This window comes from Tribolium madens, unplaced genomic scaffold (assembly GCF_015345945.1).
Source record: "Tribolium madens isolate multiple individuals breed KSU strain unplaced genomic scaffold, Tmad_KSU_1.1 Scaffold_7;HRSCAF=85;Tcas5.2_LG10, whole genome shotgun sequence".
Taxonomy (NCBI): Eukaryota; Metazoa; Arthropoda; class Insecta; order Coleoptera; family Tenebrionidae; genus Tribolium; species Tribolium madens.
Genome location: NW_025401050.1, coordinates 7,229,230 through 7,251,141, shown reverse-complemented (window position 1 = coordinate 7,251,141; position 21,912 = coordinate 7,229,230). Strand labels below are relative to the sequence as shown.

Sequence of the window (21,912 nt, the reverse complement as noted above, 5' to 3'; positions counted from 1 at the left end):
CTGACATATTTAAAAATAAAATTCTAGATGTAAAAACATTGAAAAACTTTGTTAATTAAACTTGTTTTTTTTTTTAAATGAATGTTGCGAAAAATTCGCGATTGCGGCAATGTGCAAAAAATACAATTCCAAACAGAAGTTAAATATCCGAGTATCACATTTATTTAAAAATAAAAAATCTTCTCTCAGAATATTGTTATTCTAGATTTATTCATAAAATTATAAAGCTCTCATCAGTATCGTCCTTTGATCTCAACTTCCAGCCCCGACACCATCACAGAAAGCAATATAACATTTCTGTAGTAAAATTAATGTAAAATCAAACCAAAAACTTGGAAACATTTCATGTTTCGTGTAAACTTTTCCCCTTTAATTATAAAAAAAATCGAAATCGTGCAACTCTGACCTTTCCATTATTGACTTCCACTTTTTTAACACCTACTTTCCTCGCCTCGTCAGTGCCGACCGCGATACACTAATCTCCGCTTCTCTTTGTTTCATTCGTTTGAAAGTACAGTGTGATATGTCCCAACAAAGCCTCAATTGCTGGTAGATAGTGCGCAAAAATTGGCATCATACACATAAACAAAAAAATACGTTTGAAGCTTATTTTTTTCCGGTAGGGAGGAAACTCATTACTCACGCCATCTGGTGACACGATTAATCAGTTTTCACGATTTTAGCAGTGCCGTCCGCACCGAGAGTGATCCGGTAATTCGCTTTCACACTGCGGCAATCTACAAGATCGATCCAACGACACAAAAATAAATATATTTCAACGAATTGGAAGAAAATATGGGTAACATAGACACAAAAAAGAATTTGTGTTAATGTGTGATCGATTGGACGCACTTTATAATGAAATGTCAAGTTATTTATTAACCACCAACGTCAACAAGGGATGTAAAACAGTTTAATTTGATTGGACAAAGTGTGACATTGTTGTCAAACATGACTTTGTAAACATTGAATGATCAAATGTGTGTACTTTTACCTCGAAATATTGAGCTGACATGAGCAGCACTAAATAAACACCTATAAAAATAAAAATAGAGAACGAGGTAATAAAATCAAAATTGACCGGTTCAAAAAAATATTTTCAATTTTTTTTTGTACTTACTTGTGTCAATATTACGTTGTAAATGTGATGCAATACGATGACGGGCATCGTTGTATTCTAAATGCAAGCCCAACCTTAATAACGTAGGATTTTTTTCTATTAACTGCGTTATCTCCATTTCTATCTTGTTACCCAACACCTGCGACCTCTGAAACAAACAAATAAAAACTTAAAAAATCGCAACACATCAAAATCTTAAAAATAAAGAGAATTAAAATTGCCAAACACAGAAAAAATATTTTTACAGTTTTATTTTAAGTGCTCATTCGTGCTTGCTTCCTGAATTGTTGTGAATGCAGAATGAGGGTAAACAAACAACCAGGGGTGAAACTCTCGAGGGTCTCAGATTTGAGTGACATGTCAATAAATCGGTTCGTTGAGTTTTCCATTTTTAAAACAGTATTAATTACGTAACAGGTTTTAATGAGATATGCTTGGTTTTCGCTTCTGTTCGATATTACAAATGTCGAAAATAATTACCGTTTCATAAAACTCTCTTATTTTAAATCGGAGATGAAGCAAAACCTTTTTAATTAAAATTTGAACCAACTGGAACACTAATCAAAAAACAAAAATTTATAACATGTTTATTAGAAAAAGGATTGTTATTAACAATTAATTAAAACGCATCAACACACGAATTGATTTATTTCGGTTTATTCAGAGCAAAAAAAAATCATAACAAAATAAACAACAAGTGATTTTTAATTTTGATAAAAGATTTAATTAAAAATTTTTTCGGTTTGTCAATGAAAAATTCTCTATAATAGTTTTTTGCTGTGAAAAGTTAAACGTAATTAAAATTTTCTATTCATAAACCGTGATTGGCTATTTGTATTGACTTGAAATTTTTATTCAAAAAAATCACAGTGGCGTTTCGGGCTTGGAAATTCAAGGTATACCAACCTGATTCGAGGCTCTGAACTCCTCCACTGCCTTCGTCTTCAACATCGACTTAATCAATCGCACGATCCCACTAGGTGAAATCAGGTTAGTTTCTACATTCACGACTCTCACAGTATTATTTTTTTCTAAAGCTTGCGCCAACTTCTCCACCCCTCGATCAGTCAACCCAACATTCGCTAACGACAAAGTCTCCAAATGCGTGTTATTCTCCAATGCTTCAAACAAACTGTCGAACTTCTCGTCTGATATATTCTGTAATAACAAGAAAAAATAACGTAACAACTTGATGAAAAAATAAAAACAGTGTACTTTGATATTGTTCCAATTGAGGTCAATGAATTTCGGGTCATCATCTTGAACTTTTTTTATTGTTTCATCCGGGTCTGTCATATTGGGTGGATCCATAGGGTATATTTTCTGTTTTGAAGCTTTCGTGATGCCGTCCCAGCCCAGCCCGACCGGCTGACCTTTATTGAGAAGTGATGCGTGGTACTGGTCCTGATTCATCATCGAATGGAAACCCAGAATAGCTACAAATAAATCAAAACAGAATAAAATCGAATTTCGCGGCTAATAATGTGTTGTTAGTTGCATAACCGCAGCTACGATGTATAACTGGTTGCATATCCAGATTATCAAATGTCAACAAATTAGATCATTACTATTTTAATTGATAATTTAGAACCGTAAAATTAATTAATTACTAACTAATAAACTTGATTAGACAACATTTAATCAATACATACCCGCTAAATCAATAATTTCCTCCTGTGTGGCTAAAGATAAAGCTTGCTCATACTCATCACCTAAATCTACAGCTATCTGCTCATCAGCTTCTTGTTCTTTGACTGGGGGTGGTGGTGGTATCCACTACAAGAAAATAAATGACAAAAAAATAAAATGTGGGGGGGAAAAACCGTACTTTTTTGCCTCTGACTGTTCCAGGTACATATGGTTTAAGTTCTGGCTTGTCGGGAGTCTCAATTGCTTGTTTATTTATGTGTTCAATGAGTTGTTTGCGATTCAGGGGCCCCGTTGGTTCTTTTTCACAGTCATAACTACACCTTTGTGAGGGTGGTAAAAATGTGTCCTAAAAACAAAATTTTATGACACAGTGACATTAGCCCACTAGACTATAATAAAATTAACACAATAACCTCAAACTTACATCAGGGTCTACTTCTTTGGCTAGAATATTAATCTCTTCAGCTGATAACTTATTCAATAGGTCGTCTACATCTATTTCGTCGTATTCACTGAGATCTTTGCCATAAAGTTTGGCCGGCGTTGTCATTGTTGTTGTTTTCGTCGTCGACGACGTCTGAAATTGACAAAAATTTTGGTTAAGTCAATTGTCAAAATGGGCGTAACTTGGGTGGGTGCACATGACAATTGGATTTTTAAAATGGGACGGTTAGGGTGAATGAACGGGTTTGTCATTTCAATGTTCGAATTTACCTGATGAAATATAAAGGAAATTGATGCTTTTACACACCCAAAACTCTCTTTGACCCGAATTTTTTATTTTATTGATTGTGTGATTAATCACGAAAAGAGATCAATGGGACGAGAGAGGGGAGTGTTTGGGACGCCTTTGTCAGAAATCCTATTTGTACGAAATCCCAGGCGACATTATAAAAAATGGAAGAACCAAAGAAAGGCAATGGGTAGGTGACAAACGTGGCAAATAAAGCAATTGCGGGTTGCATACATACACTTAAAGTGACAACTTCATAATTATTAAAAATCGTCCAATATAAAAAAGTGTCTTTATAAAAAAAACTGTTTTTGTGATAAAAGAAATAGAACCTTGTTTAACCTAATGTAATAAAAAAAAAGAAAAATACAAATGTTCTAAAAATATGACATATTAATATACCGGCTGTCCCAGGCAAGTTTGGATATAGGAAATTAACATAAGAAATTAGTTTTAATTTTTTTCCGGCATGCAGGAGTAACAAAAATTAAAATCTGATTAATGGAGCAGCTTGTAGTGCTCGAAAAGGACAATCTTATCGACATTTTTGTCGATTCTCCAATTAACTCTATTTCGGTGAAAACGGTTCTTGAAAAATTGTGACAAATTGTGACAAATTCTCCTTTGACAACAATGACTTGATAGTTCGTTTCTTAGTAATGCTAACGCGGCAAATTCAAATTTCGATTTTTCGACGGTCGTTTTCGCCCATATGGAGTTAATTGGAGAATCGACAAAAATATCGATAAGATAGCCCTCTTGAAGCACTACAAACTCCATCAGTCAGATTTTGATTTCTGTTACTCCTACAGCCGGAAAAAAATAAAAACTAATTTTCCATGTTAATTTCCTATATCCAAGCCTGCCTGGGACACCCGGTATATACAGGATGCGCCAGAACTGGCGCCCCAGAGAAAAATGCCATATAAGGTAAGATACCAGGAACATGAAAAAAATGTTAAAAAAATTTTATCTATAAAAATTTCGAAGTTATGAGGGTTTAAAGTTTGTACTTTGACTCTATTTATTTCTCTTAGAAAAATAATTTTCTAAGTTTTCTTGCTACAGGCTATTAGAAGAGAAAACAAGAAAGCTATATCCTAAATTGTAACTATGTTCAATGTTATTTGTGGCTTTTATTGGCAAAATTTTTGTCCCTTTACTAAATAATTGTAAAAAAACATATACAAGATCATCAGTATCATTAAATAGATATAAAAAAGGGTCAAATGTCAAAAAATATATGTCAAAATTTTTTGACAGATAGAATTTACTTGAAAATTTTCTCTGGGGCGCGAGTTCTGGCTCAACCTGGATATAAATAAAAAATTGAGACAATTACTAGACAAGAAGGTCATTTAATGTAAAACGGTTTTAAGTGGTTGTCAGTAATGTTTCTGGCATTTGTGATGTTTTGAAAAATCAAATTTGACGTTAAAGCCTGCTTTACAGTTAATTTTCAAGTGTCAAAATCTTGATATCCCATTTTGTGTGTCCGGTATAGTACATCCAAAATTCTTAAAGAATAGTATATTCTGTAACAAGTTTAGAAAATGACAAGTGGAAAAGTTTGTCTTACGAGCCGAAGGCGAGTGCGAAAAATGCCATTTGCTGAAAATGTTTTCTATGCTGGCGCCTCCGCCATCTTGGCCACCTGTTAATGCCCCCACTCCCGTTTTCCAAACCCCCAAAATGTCTTTCCGCCCAACATTTCATCACTTCCGCTTAAACAACTTCCAAATGGTTCAAATGTTTTTAGAAGGGCTTGTTTCAAGGTCACGTGTCTGGTAGTAAACGGTGGAAAATGGTGTGGGGTCCGGGGGCCGGAACAGAGGCCGCTCTGGCATCCCTCCAACGCGCTATACTTGGAGATTCGCTCGAAACCGATTATTTATAGTACGCGCCGTGCGGCCACTGGCCTTCCTGCTACAAAATGGCGACGCCCGTGACCTACAGCTTCATTCACGATGTTACCTTCGTAGAGGTAACGGGAGGTAAGTGAGAGCGTCGCGACGCACGTGCGACGAACTGGAAGTTAATTTAGGCAAATGGTAGGTGAAGAATTTTGGCAGAAGATGGGGGAAGTACAGATAAATGGTCACAGGAAATGTGGAATAAGAGAAGCAGGTACAAAACGTAATAAACACTCTTGAAAACTTTTTTTTCTAGTGTTACATATTCTTGTCCGAAGTTTTCACATTTTTTTATGACCATTCATTAAAATAAATAAAAAAAACTTTTTTTAAGTATGAACATTAGTCTTCATACAAAAAAATAAAAATAAAAAGGACTCATAAAACAACTAAATAAGAAGAAAACCAAGCTAAAATAAATTTGACTCATTAAAAAACAAGCAAAAAACAGAATTTCCAGTTATTCGCATTTTATTGTAACCTAAAAATCTAATTATTCTAATTAGACTTTAGGTAAGATAGGCGGCTGTGAAAACGAAAAAATAAATAGCGTAGCAACATTAACGACCATTGTTTTGTTTGTGTATCCCTCATTTCCTAATTCTTTCAATCAAAAACACTGAAAAGCAAGACAACTCCAATATCTTCTCTCTCTCTACATTGTACAATGTCGCCAACTTAATTTGAAAATCACAGGCCACATCTATTCATTGTATCAGGTTTTTTTAAGCCGGCAAAAGAAGGAGAAACCATTTAGCAAACAATCATCCCAAACATAATTTTTATTTAATTACTGTTATTAATTATTGTGAATTAATAAAATAAAGTTTTTAACAATTCTCGTTTTATTTCAATTGTCTGTATTTATTCATTTTATTTTTCTTCAAGAACAATAGTAGATGGTTTAATAAGTAAAGAAAAGTAATGGTTTCTCGAGTGAAAACAGATTGATTCACTCGTTACACTCATGAATAAAGTTTTCCCGAGCTAGAAAACTCACTTTTCTTTCGCGTTAAACACGTACTTTTTTCGTGTATTTCACGACTTCACGAAAATTATGATTTTAAAAATAGAAATTGTCTTGTTCAAAGTTATCCGTGTAAGGAAGTTTTGACAACTGTTTGGCATTTCTCAATACGAAACCCAGATTTTTTTAACAGATTTAATTTAAGTTTAAGCCATTTTGAGCCTAATTCGAAGAATAAAATTTTGTATTCAACTTGTTTGGGTGTAAATCGGACGCTTTATTCCACCTCGTGGAATAAACACGCAAAAAGTGTTGCTAACAAGAAAAGTGTTGTGAAGTGTTGTGAACAAGAAAACACAGAGAAGTAAGAAAAAAAATACAACAAAATTAGGTAAATTGTTAGAAACTTTTTAGCATAAAAGTCATCCAAAACCAAATCCATTCCATATTAAGGTATACAGAATGCGCCAGAACTCGCGCCCCAGAAAAAAATGCCACAGGTAAGGTAAGATACCAGGAACATGGAGAAAATGTTTAAAATATTCTATCTATAAAAATTTCGAAGTTATAAAAATTTAAATTTTGCATTTTGACCCTATTTATTTTTGTCGGAAAAATAATTTTCTAAGTTTTTTTGCTACAGAAGAGAAAACAAGGAAGCTGTAAATTGTAACTCTGATTAATGTTATTTGTGGCTTTTATTGGCAAAATTTTTGTACCTTTATTACATAATTAAAAAAAATGAATGTGTACAAGATTATCAGCATCATTAAATGGACATGAAAAAATGTCGAATGTCAAAAAAGAAATGTCAAAATTTTTTGACAGAATATTTTAAACATTTTTTCCATGTTCCTGGTATGTTATCTTACTTGAAATTTTTCTCTGGGCCGGAAGTTCTGACACACCCTGTATGTCACAATGAAATAAAATTATTACCTTTTTATTATACAGGGTGCGTCAGAATTCGCGCCGTAGAGAAAAATTTCAAGTAAGAGGAACCTAGAAAAAGTGTTTAAAAATTTACGGTTTTTTTTCCAAACTTTTTTTTTCTAAAAAAAAAACAGAACTGGCAGAACTAACAATTTCCATGTTATGACTTCAGCACCTTAGCTGTTTTGTTTCCGATTGCAATTATGTAACTTTTTTTTGGTTAGCAACTAAATTAACCTTGATTGATCATAACCCATAAGAATTTAAAAAGATACTTTTGTTACAGACACAAAACCACTATTTTTTACAACTTTTAAAAACTGTTTTTCTTTTAAAGTATTAAGAAATGTTAGCTGGCTTAATTTGAGTCTTCACCCTGTATACCAGCAAAAAATTTTCTACAGTTTTGCAAACTATCATAAAAATTTCAAAAGTGAATTAAAATTCTTTCCTAAAAGCTTAGCATGTAGTGTAGGTGTTTATATTGTAACACCGTGAATCTGAGTCTGACCTTGCTGAATTGGCGATCTTTATTATTTATTTTTATGTATTGAGTAGCATCTGTTGACATGTATCACAAACTACACATACCAAAAACATAGTTTTGAAATCTACAATTTCTAAAATACATTGTCCAAAAGTTTTTTTTGTCCACTCCGGAAAACAAATTTAATTTTAACCGAAACTAAACCAGGTCCAACAGGTTGTCCCATATAAAAATTCTTCGATCCAGGAAAATCATCGACTTGGTGAAAACCAGCGAACAGGTTTCAGGTTCATTAACCTCTGCCAAAACCGATCCATATTTATGACTTTGATAATGGTTATGGAAATACATTTATATTTTCGTTGGCACAAGGCCTAAAACCTAGGCCACATTCTTTGACTTTACGCATTGTCATAAATTCATAAAATTTAATATCTGGAGTACTAGCCCAATTGACCCGATACTTAAAATCATCTCTAAAATTGACTTGATATCTATTTTAGTTTGATGGTATCTCAACAAAACAAACCAAGCTAAGAATAACCAAAATCTTGTATTGACAGTGCTTTAAATAGCAACGCAATGTAAATCAAAGAACCTGGAACGAGGAAACAACTTTTTCCCAATTTTCACCAAATTAAATGGCGAAAATTAACACCTGTCAGCTGTATCAAGGTTAAATTATGTGTGGGCTTGAGTCCAAAAAAATTATAGCTGTAGCTCATTAAAATCGTCGAGCAATTACATGAGTGCCAAAAATGAGGTAAACATGTAAGAAAATGCACCGAAAAGAATGATAAAATTTCACAAATCCTGAAATAACACAACCACCGAGTTTGTCCTTCCAAATGTCAAATCAGCTGAGACTTGTAACATATGTTTGGATATTTCAGGCGAGTCTCCACATTTCAGGAGTTTATGTTTCCGCTCCTAGCACTCTCGTTTTCAGCAATTGATGGAATAATTCAATTCAATTGGACTTTTACCAAGCATTTTTTGTTTATTTTACTTCTAAATCAAAATCACATGACGGTGCGAAGTACGCAAATGCTTTGAAATGAATTATTGGGTTGGGAATACACGTGGAATGGCAAATGCCTGGAAGAACTTGGTTATAAATATTTCAGTGTCGCTGTCTAAAGAAAGGTTTCAAGATTATACAAAATGAATTTTCATTTGTTTTGGAGGTTCTTGGCAAAGGAAGTTATTAGTCACCATCTGGGGCCGGGATGATCCGAAAAAACGGAGTAATAGAAAACAAAATATAAATTTTCAGTTGGCATTAAACAATGAGTCTATTCATGAGACCAAAATGAATGTCTGTGAATTAATGTGATGACAACATTGACTCTAAAGCATGAAATACGCCCAAAATTTTGCTTTTTTACAATTTTACGATTTATCAAAGATCTCATTAAATTATTCATTGTTTATAAATTATTTTGCTAAATATATCACGATCTAAAGCGTTACAGCTCTTTCGACCACGATACACAGCGTGTTCGGAAATTCGAGGAACACCTTTATAAGAAATAATAAACAATTTGTATATACAGTATGTCCCCGGATTGAGTTTACAAGAGGAAATTTTTTTTTATCTTTGGTTTTACGCCAAAACTGCAAAGGAAAAACATTTTTTGCTTCACCTAAAACGAGCAAATCTGTACTTAAAACTTCATTGTTCTGATTCAGTGAAAAGAAAAGTTAATTTTTTTCTTGATTTTGGACTAACTAATGATAGTTAAAAAATGTCATTGGTTCTTCATTGGTTATCTTAATGCTGTTTTTTTGAGTTGTTATTTATTAAAATTATGTTTTTCACAAACATTTTTGTTATTTAACTTGCGTAAACTCATTTGCCAAAGAGACATCATTGTCAAAATAATAAAACCGCCAATGAGATAGGACTTAAAAAGCAAAGAAAAATTTATTTTAAGTCCAAAATTAAGAGAAAAATAAACTGATTTAAAATAATGACGTTTTAATTACAGATTTGTTCGTCTCAGGTAAAGCAAAAAATGTTTTTCCTTTGCAGTTTTGGAGTAAAATCGCAAAATTTTTTTTTCCTGTTGTAAACTCAATCCGGGGACATACTGAATAATAATTCCCTATTCACCCAATTTATGTCAATTGGTACACTTGGTTGCAAAAAAATCGGAAAAAATCAAAGAATAAAAATCTCAGATATTTATATTTATCCATAGTTTGAACATGGCTTAATTCTAAAAGGTTAAATTAGAACTGACAGTTAATCTGTAGTACTAACTACTCATTGGGTTTTCACGTAAGTACTCAACTAATTGATTATTTTGATTTGCATTTGATACTCTCGGCATTTAATTTTAATTTAACAATTATTTGAATGCGACAGATGACAAATTGACAACTAAATTGACAAGGGCAAAACCTGTTTTAATCTAAAGAAAATTCTATTTTCCGTTTTTATTGCAACCAACTGTAACTTTTAAAGGCAATGTTTTTGAGAGTTTTACTTTAATTGAAATTGTAATAAATAGTGTTACATATGCAAACTTTACACTACAAAAAAGAAGAAAACAAAAATAAAAATTTGTACGCTTCCTCTTGACTTGCCAATCATAGTACAAACAGATCAGCAATGACAATCACTGTTTGGGTTGGCAAGAAAATTAAGAGCATTTTCTTATTCGACAGTTTGCAACACTGCAACCCGATATGATTTCAATTGACAAAATTTACAAAATCCTATTGAAATTGTAATATTATTAAAAATAAAATTTAGTATTGCCAATTCAGTTTTTCTGACTAAACTACAAGAACATTCTACATACTTAGAAAAATTTATTACTACAACACTATTTGATAAAAACATTCGCCACGCTTGTCAAACAAAGTAATAATTTTTTTGAGTTAAAATTACAGCTAAATCGGTAATTTAAATTACAGATTAGACTCATATTCTATAGTTAAAGAATCATTTTAACGGTAAATTATGGTTTTTAGCTATAGTAATTTATATTGCAACAAAAAAGTTAGTCTAGCTTTTTTTTACATTTTTTGTTTTGAGCAAGTAAAATATTTTCATTGACTACAATACTATCTCATTTCATTCAAACTGCGTTTTGTACCAATTTTGTACCTATGTATTGTAAAAATTTTGTCACTTCAAGTTTTTTTTCTACCAAATTTTTTGTTATATAAAAAAATAAAATCTCTTAATTCTAAATTTGTTAGTAGACTATACTGCTTATATGACAGATTCTTTTTCTCAACAGAAAAGGTATTTATTTTTGTACCTATTCCACTCCAAAAAATGTACTCTTAATAAAAAAGGGGTAAATAGTTGTGCTAAAATAATTATATTATACCTACTACGAATTGCAAAAAGCTTTCAAGCAAGAGTTTAAAACAAACAAACAATTGTTTGAATAGCCTTCTGTAATGGGTGCTTTATAATATTTTTTTTCTATTTGGCGCTGTTGTTTAAAAAAAAAACAAATTGTACTCAAACTAATATGTCATTTGCGTTCTGTAGAAATAAATTCTCAAAATTTTTGTACGTTCACCACCAAAAATTCGAAAAATTAAAAACTTTATTAAAATCGATTTACTTCCAACGGCATTGTCACCAAAGTTAACATAAAATATCCACGCTATAGTAACGCATTGTAAGAATCGAGTTCTTAAAAACATAAAAAAGACATGTTATAAACTAAATAAATATTATTTCAAAAATCCATGTTCTTAAAAAATATGTACCTATGTAGCATACTATAATTGAATTACTCTGTATTAACAAAATAATACGACTACCAAACCAAAATATTAAAATAGGTACTTGAAAAACTGAAATGTTTTTTTTGAGTTAATCCAAACAGCGCTCTCTTTTTGATGCATCCTGTATCGCAAACAATAAGAAAATAATGTAACAAATAAAATGACCAAAAATACAGACTGATTTACGTAAGATGATTCTTGTCAAAATGCTACACCAACCAAAAAAAACTTTAACTTCTCTGTTTTCGAGTTATTCTGACAATTTTTTTCAACTACTGTTGTGACACTTTTTTTAATTAAAATGATTTAAATGTAGTTGTCTTGATTTAATAAAATCATAAGTTTCAAATGTAGAGAACAAAATTTTCCAAAATTCACCAATTTTTCCAAAATTTAGCAATTTTTCCGCTAAAACTAATGACAACTTCCGGTCTTTCAAGTACGCATCCTCCCAAATAATGTATTTTTGTAATTTGCGATTGTGGGTAGACAGTGACTAACCGTTCCCGTTATTTTGACAATTTTGTTGAAAGCACCGAATTAACTCAAAATTTATGACACCATGTCGTAAACGGCAAATTTGGCGGTAAATTTAAAACTCTTGAGTATTTATAAACTGGTACAGACAATAAACGCTATCCTTCAAGTTTGTTATTATAAAATCTGCAAGTGTTTATAACCGTTTTGTGATTCATTTCGAGTTGGCAATCGATGTATCTACATGTAGCAAATTTGTATCAGGGTTATTTCAGAATATGCTATGAATAAGATTTTTAATAAAGTACATTGCAATGTTACTGTAACATTGACATCAGAATTGCGTTAATAAACAGGAGTCAAGGCGCAAGTTGCCATTTTTGGGCTCTTTTTGGGAACCACTGGCCGAAAATTGGAGGTTTTCCTACCTGTCGCACAGACCATTCCTGGAAAAACTCCATGGCCCATGCCTTTTTTGAATCAAAGAACCACTCACTGGTATCCGAACCACAAAATAAAAATCAACGATCAGCTACAATCGCGAACTCTCGACTAAAGCTGTCGTCTCCGTATTTCAGGAGACGCATTTTAGTGGTGAATGCGTATCAGAGCGCTCTCTACATGTATTTTGAATATTCGGCGCACCTGGTTTATTAAATTAAAACAAACATCAAAATAATGAGCCAATTTTCGTCAAAAAACGCTTTTTTGCACTCCTGGAAATAAGTCTTCTAATTTTAAAACGTGTTAATTTCCACAAAATATAGAAAAGCAGTACGAACTGTTGACAGATCGTGATCTGCTGGCGCTAGGTTAGTTTATTTATGTTCATTTTTGCGTTATTTTCAAATGATGATGGCACTTGAAAAAAGCGTTCAAAATTTTGGTGAAATTTAAGAAAGAAAGTTATAAAACATTGTTATAGTGACCGCAAATAGACACAAAGACGCCCACTAGTCATTAAAACTGATTTTATTTGTAAGTAATTTGGGTTTAATTGAAGCCGAAAAAATAAACCACTTTAATCGGGACAATTTTGTTGCTCTTGCACTGATTCATTGTTTTGGCTCAACTCAAAAATTACGATTCTTTTACTGCGGTTGAGTATTAAAATTTAAAAACAGAGCAATAAAGTTCGAAATACACCCGGCGGTCAAAAAAGTAATAAAATCACCAAATCTAAAAAAATCATCTCTCTTTGCGAAGCCAGTAGATTTGTCAACTTGGAACAAAGTGAAAAAAAGAATCCATAATAATTTTTTATACAAAAAACTAGCGACACTACTTCGAAAAAATAAATCCATTTTTATATACAGGGTGTGTCACAACTCGCGCCCCAGAGAAAAATTTCAAGAAAGATAAGATACCAGAAAAATGGAAAAAAATGTTTAAAAAATTAAATCTGCAAAAAATTTTGACATTAATTTATTGACCTTTGACATTTTTTATGTCTATTTGATGATACTGATGATATTGTATATGTTTGTTTATAATTATTTAGTAAAGGTTCAAAAATTTTGCCAATAAAAGCCACAAATAACATTAAACAGAGTTACAATTTAGGATACAGCTTCCTTGTTTCTTCTTCTAATAGCCAGTACCAAAAAATCTTGGAAAATTATTTTTCCAACAGAAATAAATAGAATCAAAGTGCAAAATTTAAACTCTCATAACTTTAAATTTTTTATAGGTAGAATTTTTTTAACATTTTTTCCATGTTCCTGATATCTTACCTTACATGGCATTTTTCTCTGTGTCGTTTTATTGAAAAATATAATTTTTAAATTCTTATACATGGAATCACAAAAAAACTGGCAACATAACATAAAGCTCTATTCTCAAATTTAAAGTTGATAAATTTATATTTTTATTTCTCAAAAGTTGATAAAAACAAGAGCAAAACTAGAGTAAATTAGAGTAAAATAGTGGTTTGCTTTACTGTTCTGTTGTCACCACTAGAAACAGTAAAAAGTAAAATAAATATATCAGATAATTAAAAAAACTTTATTTTTTATTTTGGTAACCAAAAAAAGAATTGAAAAACAATAAGTAATTATTATATCCAAAAGTTTCAGTCCTTGAAGCCTATCCTTCTTTAAAAATAAAACAACATAAAAGCCGACATTTGCGATTACCACTAAATTTTTCGTATTTTGCACGACATAAACATCGGCGTTGATGCAAGAGTAAACCAGTGAATTAAAAATACACCAGAAGGTCAAAAAAGCATCTATTTATAGCTCCGGTTTTCTCATAAAAAGTAAACTATCTGCTTATATTTAACAAGTGATTAATTCATTACGGCCTGAAACATCAAACGGTTCGAAATATGTCACGAGATGGCGCTCAAAGGATCACTGCAACACATCTTGTATCCTTGCCAATTAATTTCCAATTGATGTTTCGGGTGCGGTTTAGCACTTAGTTTAATTAGTGCAAACAAGAAACGCGTTTGCATCTGTCATGCAATAAATTGCGGTGACTTTCTGATGGTCGCCGTTGAAGGATTGAGCTATTTTCAGCTTGACTGCGCACTTCCGAATTTCAGATTTTCTTAATTTCAACAATCAAATGTCGCAACTCTACTAAAACATATGTACTGCAAAGCTCAGCTTGTTGGCCAATAAATCGGCGAGTTTTTGAGGTTAAAAACGATTTAGAAAAGATGCACCGCTGTATTTATAGATCGGCTTATTTAAAATGCACAACACAAAATTAAACAGGCCAGGTCTCACTTCTTTTTAAATAATTAAGTAGCATTGGATGTGGTCAATGACCGATGAACAAATGGGTATTTTTGCTACTGACAAGTATATTTAGATGGGGACAATGAGCATTGTCAAAATTTAAATAGATTTTGTATTAATCGATGTTTTGCACGATTGAAGCTTCTTAAATAAACGCAAACGTGTTTTGAATGTGTTTCTTGGAATTGCGAATATATTCTTATTTTATGTGTGGGTTGGGATAAGGATGCAGAGTTTTCTACTGGAACTAATGAGGAACACGATTAATTATATTAAAGGATATAAATAACGAAAGCTTTGTTCGTCAACAACTCATTTATGTTTTCTACTTACATCGAGTTCTAATGTTTATAAAACTAAATTTACGTTTTTTGAAACGAGAAAAGCCGCGATAATGGTGGAGGATTAACTTTACAAGAAGCTAAAACATCTTATCAAAAATAGAATAAAAATAGTCTAAATCTGTTGCCAAATAAGCTCCTCAAAGCTTGTAACTTTTAACTCGTAAATTGTGTTGTTTACTTATTTCACAATGTTTTGGAAAGTCGAACTAAATTCGAAACTTATAATTATTAATTCTGATAATCATTGAGTATCATTGAGTGTATAGAAAAAATAAGCAAAAACCGATGTTTTTTAGGCAACTGCAAATTTTTTGAAGAACTTTTTGAAGAAGAAGAAAACTTTTAAAGTTAAGCAATACTAAATAAAAAAGATTTTTTAATAATGTTAACAAACTATTTTCCAAACAATATTCAAACTTTATTACCGTTTAAGTGTACAGTTTATTAATAAAAAAATTTAAAATTTTTTGTTACTTTTTTACAAACGCATTGAATTATTTGAAAACCAATTTTAGAACAGGAGTTTTAAAATTTTTAAGTCAAATATTTATAAGCAAAAATACCAACCTTTGAAGATATGAGTTTTGAATATAATAAATTGAGAAAAGTTTTTTTAAATTAGAGACTACCAAAGCTAGAAATTCGAATTTTGAGCCATAATTTAAAGTTTTCAGGTTGATTTCTGTCTTAAAATTACGTCAAATCGATTAGAAGTAGCACACATTGCTTCTTTTAGGTCAAAAATTAAATTTTAAGCAATTATTTTTATAAAATACTTCAATTCAGACAAATTTTTGTGTTAAAACCGAGCAAAAATAGATTGAAAATACTCAAACTCCTTTATTTAGGAAGCAAACTGTCATTCAAGCATTTATTTTGTTGAAATACTTCGATTCAGGTTGATTTCCGGCTTAAAATTGAGCCGAATCGATTGAAAATAGCACAAATCAGCCTAAAATGAGGATTGAAGCAATTATTTTTATAAAACACATTAATTTAGAATAATTTCTGTATTAAAATCGAGCAAAAATTGTTGAAATTGCTATATTTTGGCGGAAAACTGTTACTTAAACATTTGTTTAAAATACTTTGATTCAGGATGATTCCTAGCTTAAAGCTGAGTTAAAGCGATTGAAAATAGCACAAATTGACTCTTTTTGGCTTTTAAAATTGGATTTTAAGCAATTAACTAAGAAAAGTAAATATAACAACTTAAGGCGTAAAAATCAGAATTTCAGTTTAAAAACTGAAAGTTTACTTTGAAAGCTTAACGGAAGCCTTTCTTGCCAATAAAAATCAAACACCTTTTAAAATAATCAGTTTGGAAAGCAGAATATATAAAAAAATTGGTAGTTAGTTAGTTATGTAACATTTTAACGCAAGTGTTTTATTTAATTGTTCGGTTATTTTTATGCACATTTTCAGCAGAAACAATATGTCAAATACTTTTTTCGTTTTTTGAAAATTTGAGTTTAGAAAATCAATTTTTAAATATTTATTTATTTTCATTTAATGCATGTTTATTTTATACAAAAAACGGTAAAACGTTCCTGAAAATAAAAAAAAATTGCTTTAAAATATAAATGTAATTTTTTATGCAAGCATAATTTTAAATGTTAGCCCTTAACAGACATAAACATTGTGGCAAAATATTATTAATACGACCAAAAATAAATCAGTTTCTTAAGCCCGCCGCCGTATTTCAACAGTACACCTATAAATTATGCCTAAAATCGTAATAAAAACACTAATTGTAAATAATAATGACATTGAATAATATGACACAGCCGGTAGTCATATGACAGTTTTGTTTAATATCAACGTTGTGAATTGATGGTAAGCAGCCTCTGTAATATGTAACGTCTAGTCATTCCTCTTCTAGCAGGAATAAGCAAAACATGTTACTGAACTGTGTTTTATGGCGGGTTCTATTTTCAGAAATTCGAGTTAATCCTATCTTAAGATAGAAAGAAAACGGTAAAAATGTAATAAAACAAAGTCGCAAAGAATACAGAGAAAACCATTAGTCTTTATTACTTACATATTTAAAGAGCGTAGTGAGCACCATGCTGAAAATTCTGAAACCGCTGAAATGCACCGTGCGAGGTACACTTACATACTGAAATCTGAAATCTCCTGAAATCTTCCAGTGTTTACCGCCCTCAATTGCGCATTTAACGAAAACGTACCAAAACAATAAATTTGCCGATGTTTTGCGGATCTGTTAAATCGCCAATGGTCGGATATTTTATTAAGCTTGTGACACTTATTGGCCTCGTGCTGTTCATTTTCTCAACAGTTTTATAATTTAAAACGTTAAGTGTCAGACGGAAGTGCAGCAGATCACCGGTTCTATTAATTCAGTTGAAGAGTGACACAGCTTTGGCTAGGATTTTACCACACGCAAATCTGGGATTAGGCTGAGAGGTGTAGATTTATGCGACGATTAACATAATCGAGACACCCTCAATTTTTTTTTCCTAAATATTTCAATAAAATATTTACTCTAATCGAGCAATGAACTCACACAACTATAAATCATCTAGTCGAGGTTTAAGGCCTTTGTAACAAATGTTTCGGTTATCAAAGTTGACAAAATAAAAAAAATATTTTCGATTTACTATAGAGTCAGTCTTTTAGTGCTCTGTTGAAATAGTGATCAGTATTATTGTTTCAGCATCGTTATTCGCACCATCAAAACAGTAGTTATGTTCATAAACTCAACAAAGCGCAAACCTTGGCTTCAAATCAATACTTTGCTTTTTTACCGTTTTATAATAGACTTGACTTGACCTGACCTAAGCCAGTATAAGACAAATACATACAGGGTGATTCTTAAATAAACCGACAAAATTTTATCCTTGGTAGTATCAAATGAGCACATGCTGGAAAAAATATTTAAAAAATTCTTTGTTTAAACGTTCTTCAAATAAAATTTATTAAAGTTATTTTTCAAGTAAAGCGTACGCCACTGATGTGTTAGCACATGTAGTGGTAACCATGGTATTAACGTACTTGATTATTGTAACAATTCATAAACGCCGTAAGTGACACGGATGAAGGGGGTCTTGCCCCTAAAAGGTATAAACATAAAAAGGGTAAAGTTTGTCTCCATTTATTCTTAGGAAGATGTGATAAAATTTTGTCGGTCTATTTAAGAATCAGCCTGTATTAAATAATGGCTAAAGCCGATATTCTATTTCATAATTAAAAAAATAATATTATTAATTTATAATAAAAAATGTTTAGCTGGAAACGTCACAAAAGTGATTAATTTTATGCCTAAATGTCACAAGTAAAGTTTAACCTTTCAGCTATGGAATAAAAATTCTATTTTTGCGCCTAAGCGTTTTTACTTTTACCACGACATTATTGACATTTACTAATCTTTTTTTTTCTTGTCTCTTACGCTGCTTCAGCAATTTTGCACTACCAACTGCACTAGTTAAATTAAAACACATTTTCGAAAATCTCAACACAAGTTGCGATACTAACAAGAGAGGTTTGTTTATAAGCGTTGTTATGATTTCATTATTTGCAAAACGTTCTGATTATTTTGTTTATTTACTTGCTAAATAATTTGCGAATAAAATAGTATATGTTTTTCTGAGTAAAAGTAAGTTATGCGACTCTGAATTATTTGCATCACTACGCTATGTTCGGTCTTTCGGCATAATATATGTTCAGTTTCGCTACATAAACTACCACTTTTACTCTTAAGAACATAATATACTATTAATATTTTAAAAAAATAATAATAATGACCCAAACAGTTTTAGAAATAAAACATTAACAATACACATATAAAAGTATAGATTTAGTTAGTTATAATTTCATTAAATCAAATACAAATTGAAAATTGTTAATTGAGTTTCAAAATCGTCTGCTTCAAATTAAGTATAATATTTTAATTAAAAATTTTAAAATAAAACAATTTTTACTATTTATTCTAAAAACAAATTACAAATTGTTGTTCTTTTTCTTCTTTTTATTCTTTTTGGTGCCTATTAGTCCTCTTAAATTTTTTGTATTTATTGCAATGTCCGTTTCAAAGTAGATACGATTACATTATCAAAGTTTCTTAGGATATTATTTGCCTGTTAATACACGGGCTATTCAGAAACACTAAAATAGTTATTTATTGTACGAGTTTAACGAGTGTAACGAGTGGTTTATCATCCAGGAGGTGGAATAAAGCGTCCGATTTATACTCAAACGAGTTGAATACAACATTTTATTTTTCGAATTAGACTCAACAAGGCTTAAACTTGCTTTAAATTTGTTAAAAATAATTTGACGTTTCGTATTGAGAAATCCCAAATAGTTGTCAAAACTTCCTAACACAGGAGAACAACCGTAATTTTTTTTATTAATGTTATGATAACATTTTACTTTATTCATTATTAATAAACGAAATAAATAAAGTTTTTTTATTGCATCGTTGCAGATTTAATAATTAATCTAAAATAATTTTAATGCATTTTTTGACAAAATCCACGTCCCAACTCATAAAACCAGCTGTCTTCCCGATCTGAGATAATAAACTTTCCGTTTTTATTTCCGAATGCAACAGTCCCGAATTTCATGGTTTCCTGAAAACTAACACAATTTCAAGTCTAAAATATAGCATCGTTTGCACTAATAGCCAAGCCATTTCCATTAGGAACTTCTATTTTAAAAGTCGTTTTGTAGACGGAAGTGAAAAAGGCGACAAGTTAAAATTTACAACCTTTGCTATATTTCGACCAAATCGAATGACTTTATTTTTGAATTTTTTGGCTCCGGATCATCAAAAGTAAATAATGTGATGGCTATACAAATCGGTTGATTAAATATTTCTATTTAGCAAAATACAAAAAACCACCTGTTGATAACTCAATCAACCAATTATTGCAACCAACCACTGAAAATAATTTTAATTAAAGTGTAATTGGTTTACAGGGACGATAATTACAAAATCAAACAATACATCTAGAATTTTAATGCGCTATAATTGCTTAATTAAAATTTAAAAAAATGATTGTGAAAGTACTGAGCGAAAACGAGCCCACAAACGCCTGGCGCTTATGCAACCAAAAATACATCATTTCCGACTCCGTTATAGCACAACTGTAAATCCATCATCAGCTCCAACAATTCTTTTAATAAATCCTAACAAATCAAAAGACTTATTTTTTTTAAGTGGGTCAAGAATTTTGTTCAATTCGAAGGCAAAAAAGATCTGATTGTGTCCAAGGCACATTCTGTTTCGAAATTGCCAAGAATGTAAGCGAAATTTTTGGCGGAAATTCAAGCGCTCTCAAATGCAGCGTCCAAAATTCGGCTCCAAGGATATTAAAAGTGATCCAATTTTTTCCAAATAAATCGTTTTGCTTGGTTACTCAAGCAAATCGCACGCAAATACTGTAAGTAACTTTTTCAGTTAGTTAATACTTGAAATTGGAACAGTTAAAAATTTAAACAATTTCACTCGAAAACGAATAAAATAATTATTTGAGGCAGGTTGCAGCTGATATCCGGTTGTCTGATCGACAAGCAAGAATAGAACGGTTTATTTGTGTAATTGAGGTGCAGAATAGTACGTGTTATTGAAATTAAGCTTTCAGGAAGTTGGTAATTTCCATAATCGCGAATTGTGATAAATACAAGTCATCCTGTCTTTGCTGAAAATATTTTAAGAAACATAATAAACATCCATTGAAACATTAAGTGTTCTTTTGCGTTTTAACCGGATATTTTAGTTCATAATTCACATTTATTCGTTTTATTGCGAAATTTCGCTCCTCTTGTTGACATATGCTCTAAAATATAGGTTGGAAATGTGGATAGAATGCGTTTGGCGAGATGGTGTGTTTGAATACGGACAGATCTGTCATCGAGAGGCTAAGAAAATGTCGTTAAATACAAGATTGGCTATTTGAAAAGCAATTACTTCGAGTCATTAGGTTGTCTGAATGGAACGCATTTGCTTTAAATGTAGATAATTAAGTTTTATTATGCTGTGGGTTTAAATGTAGGTCTTTGTACAAAGCGTGACAATGTATACTTAATTAGTACTTAAACAAATAGGTGTATCTTTGAAGCGGTTTCGTTTTTCTTAAAAATCTACTGACATTTTCTATTCTAATTAGGTTGTAGAACGCATATGCTTGGGAAGGGAATTTTTGACTCTAGAACTGTTTTTGAGAGTCCCAGAAGTTGACGTTTTATACTTTTATATCCAAAGTTTTGTACAAAATTAAAAGCTTTTAAAATTTGCTACAAGTTGGTCTGCTCGGGTTTTTTGTATCTCCTATAGATTCTGAAATATCGCACTCTCTAAAAAACTAAGAATGAATTAACGTAAGGATTGTTTCAAAAGTTGTAAGCATTGTGATTGGGCAGTTTAAGGTCGGCCATTATAATAATGTAAAAAAACAATCACATTAGATTTTTGGATTCATTCAAAAATTTAATGCAGTGATGTGATTGGTCCGTTTGAAGTCGGCCAAGCCAATCACTTTAGTCTTTAGATTGATTCAAAAATTTACCCAAGTTGATTAATTTGAATTTGCACTCGTTCATTAAGATAATTCGAATTTTTAACGAAAATGTTGTGTGCTTTTTATGTGCCCTCTTTTTAAAAATTGTGTCGGAAAATTTGCACCTTAGGTACCTTTCGTTGTATTTGAGAAATAAAACTTAAACCTAAAAATAGAAATAAAAAAACACAACATATATTGGTGATGAGGATATGAAAATAAAAATTTTCTTCGAATTTGAAAATCTTCATGCAAGTGAAACAT

At 31.2% G+C, this 21,912-nt stretch overlaps 1 protein-coding gene across 9 annotated transcripts in view; it reads right to left on the bottom strand.

The window, feature by feature from the left end:
* LOC123009597 (tropomodulin) overlaps positions 1-21,912 on the bottom strand; it is a 33,567-nt gene that overhangs the window by 6,975 nt on the left and 4,680 nt on the right. For 3 of the 9 annotated variants that reach the window (XR_006413026.1, XM_044406012.1, XM_044406010.1), the window contains exons 2-7: positions 3,195-3,347; positions 2,949-3,116; positions 2,773-2,896; positions 2,336-2,556; positions 2,027-2,278; positions 1,121-1,268 (exon numbers count right to left, since the gene is read on the bottom strand). Coding sequence is in view for 7 of the 9 variants with exons in the window: in XM_044406012.1 (XP_044261947.1) it covers positions 1,121-1,268; positions 2,027-2,278; positions 2,336-2,556; positions 2,773-2,896; positions 2,949-3,116; positions 3,195-3,347 (1,066 nt within the window). In the remaining 2 variants the exon portion in view is untranslated. Of the gene's footprint in view, positions 1-643; positions 738-778; positions 1,036-1,120; positions 1,269-2,026; positions 2,279-2,335; positions 2,557-2,772; positions 2,897-2,948; positions 3,117-3,194; positions 3,348-3,484; positions 3,620-12,464; positions 12,601-17,168; positions 17,259-21,912 lie in introns of those variants that run through there. The other 6 variants (XM_044406011.1, XM_044406009.1, XM_044406008.1 and 3 more) reach the window with 6 other exon arrangements.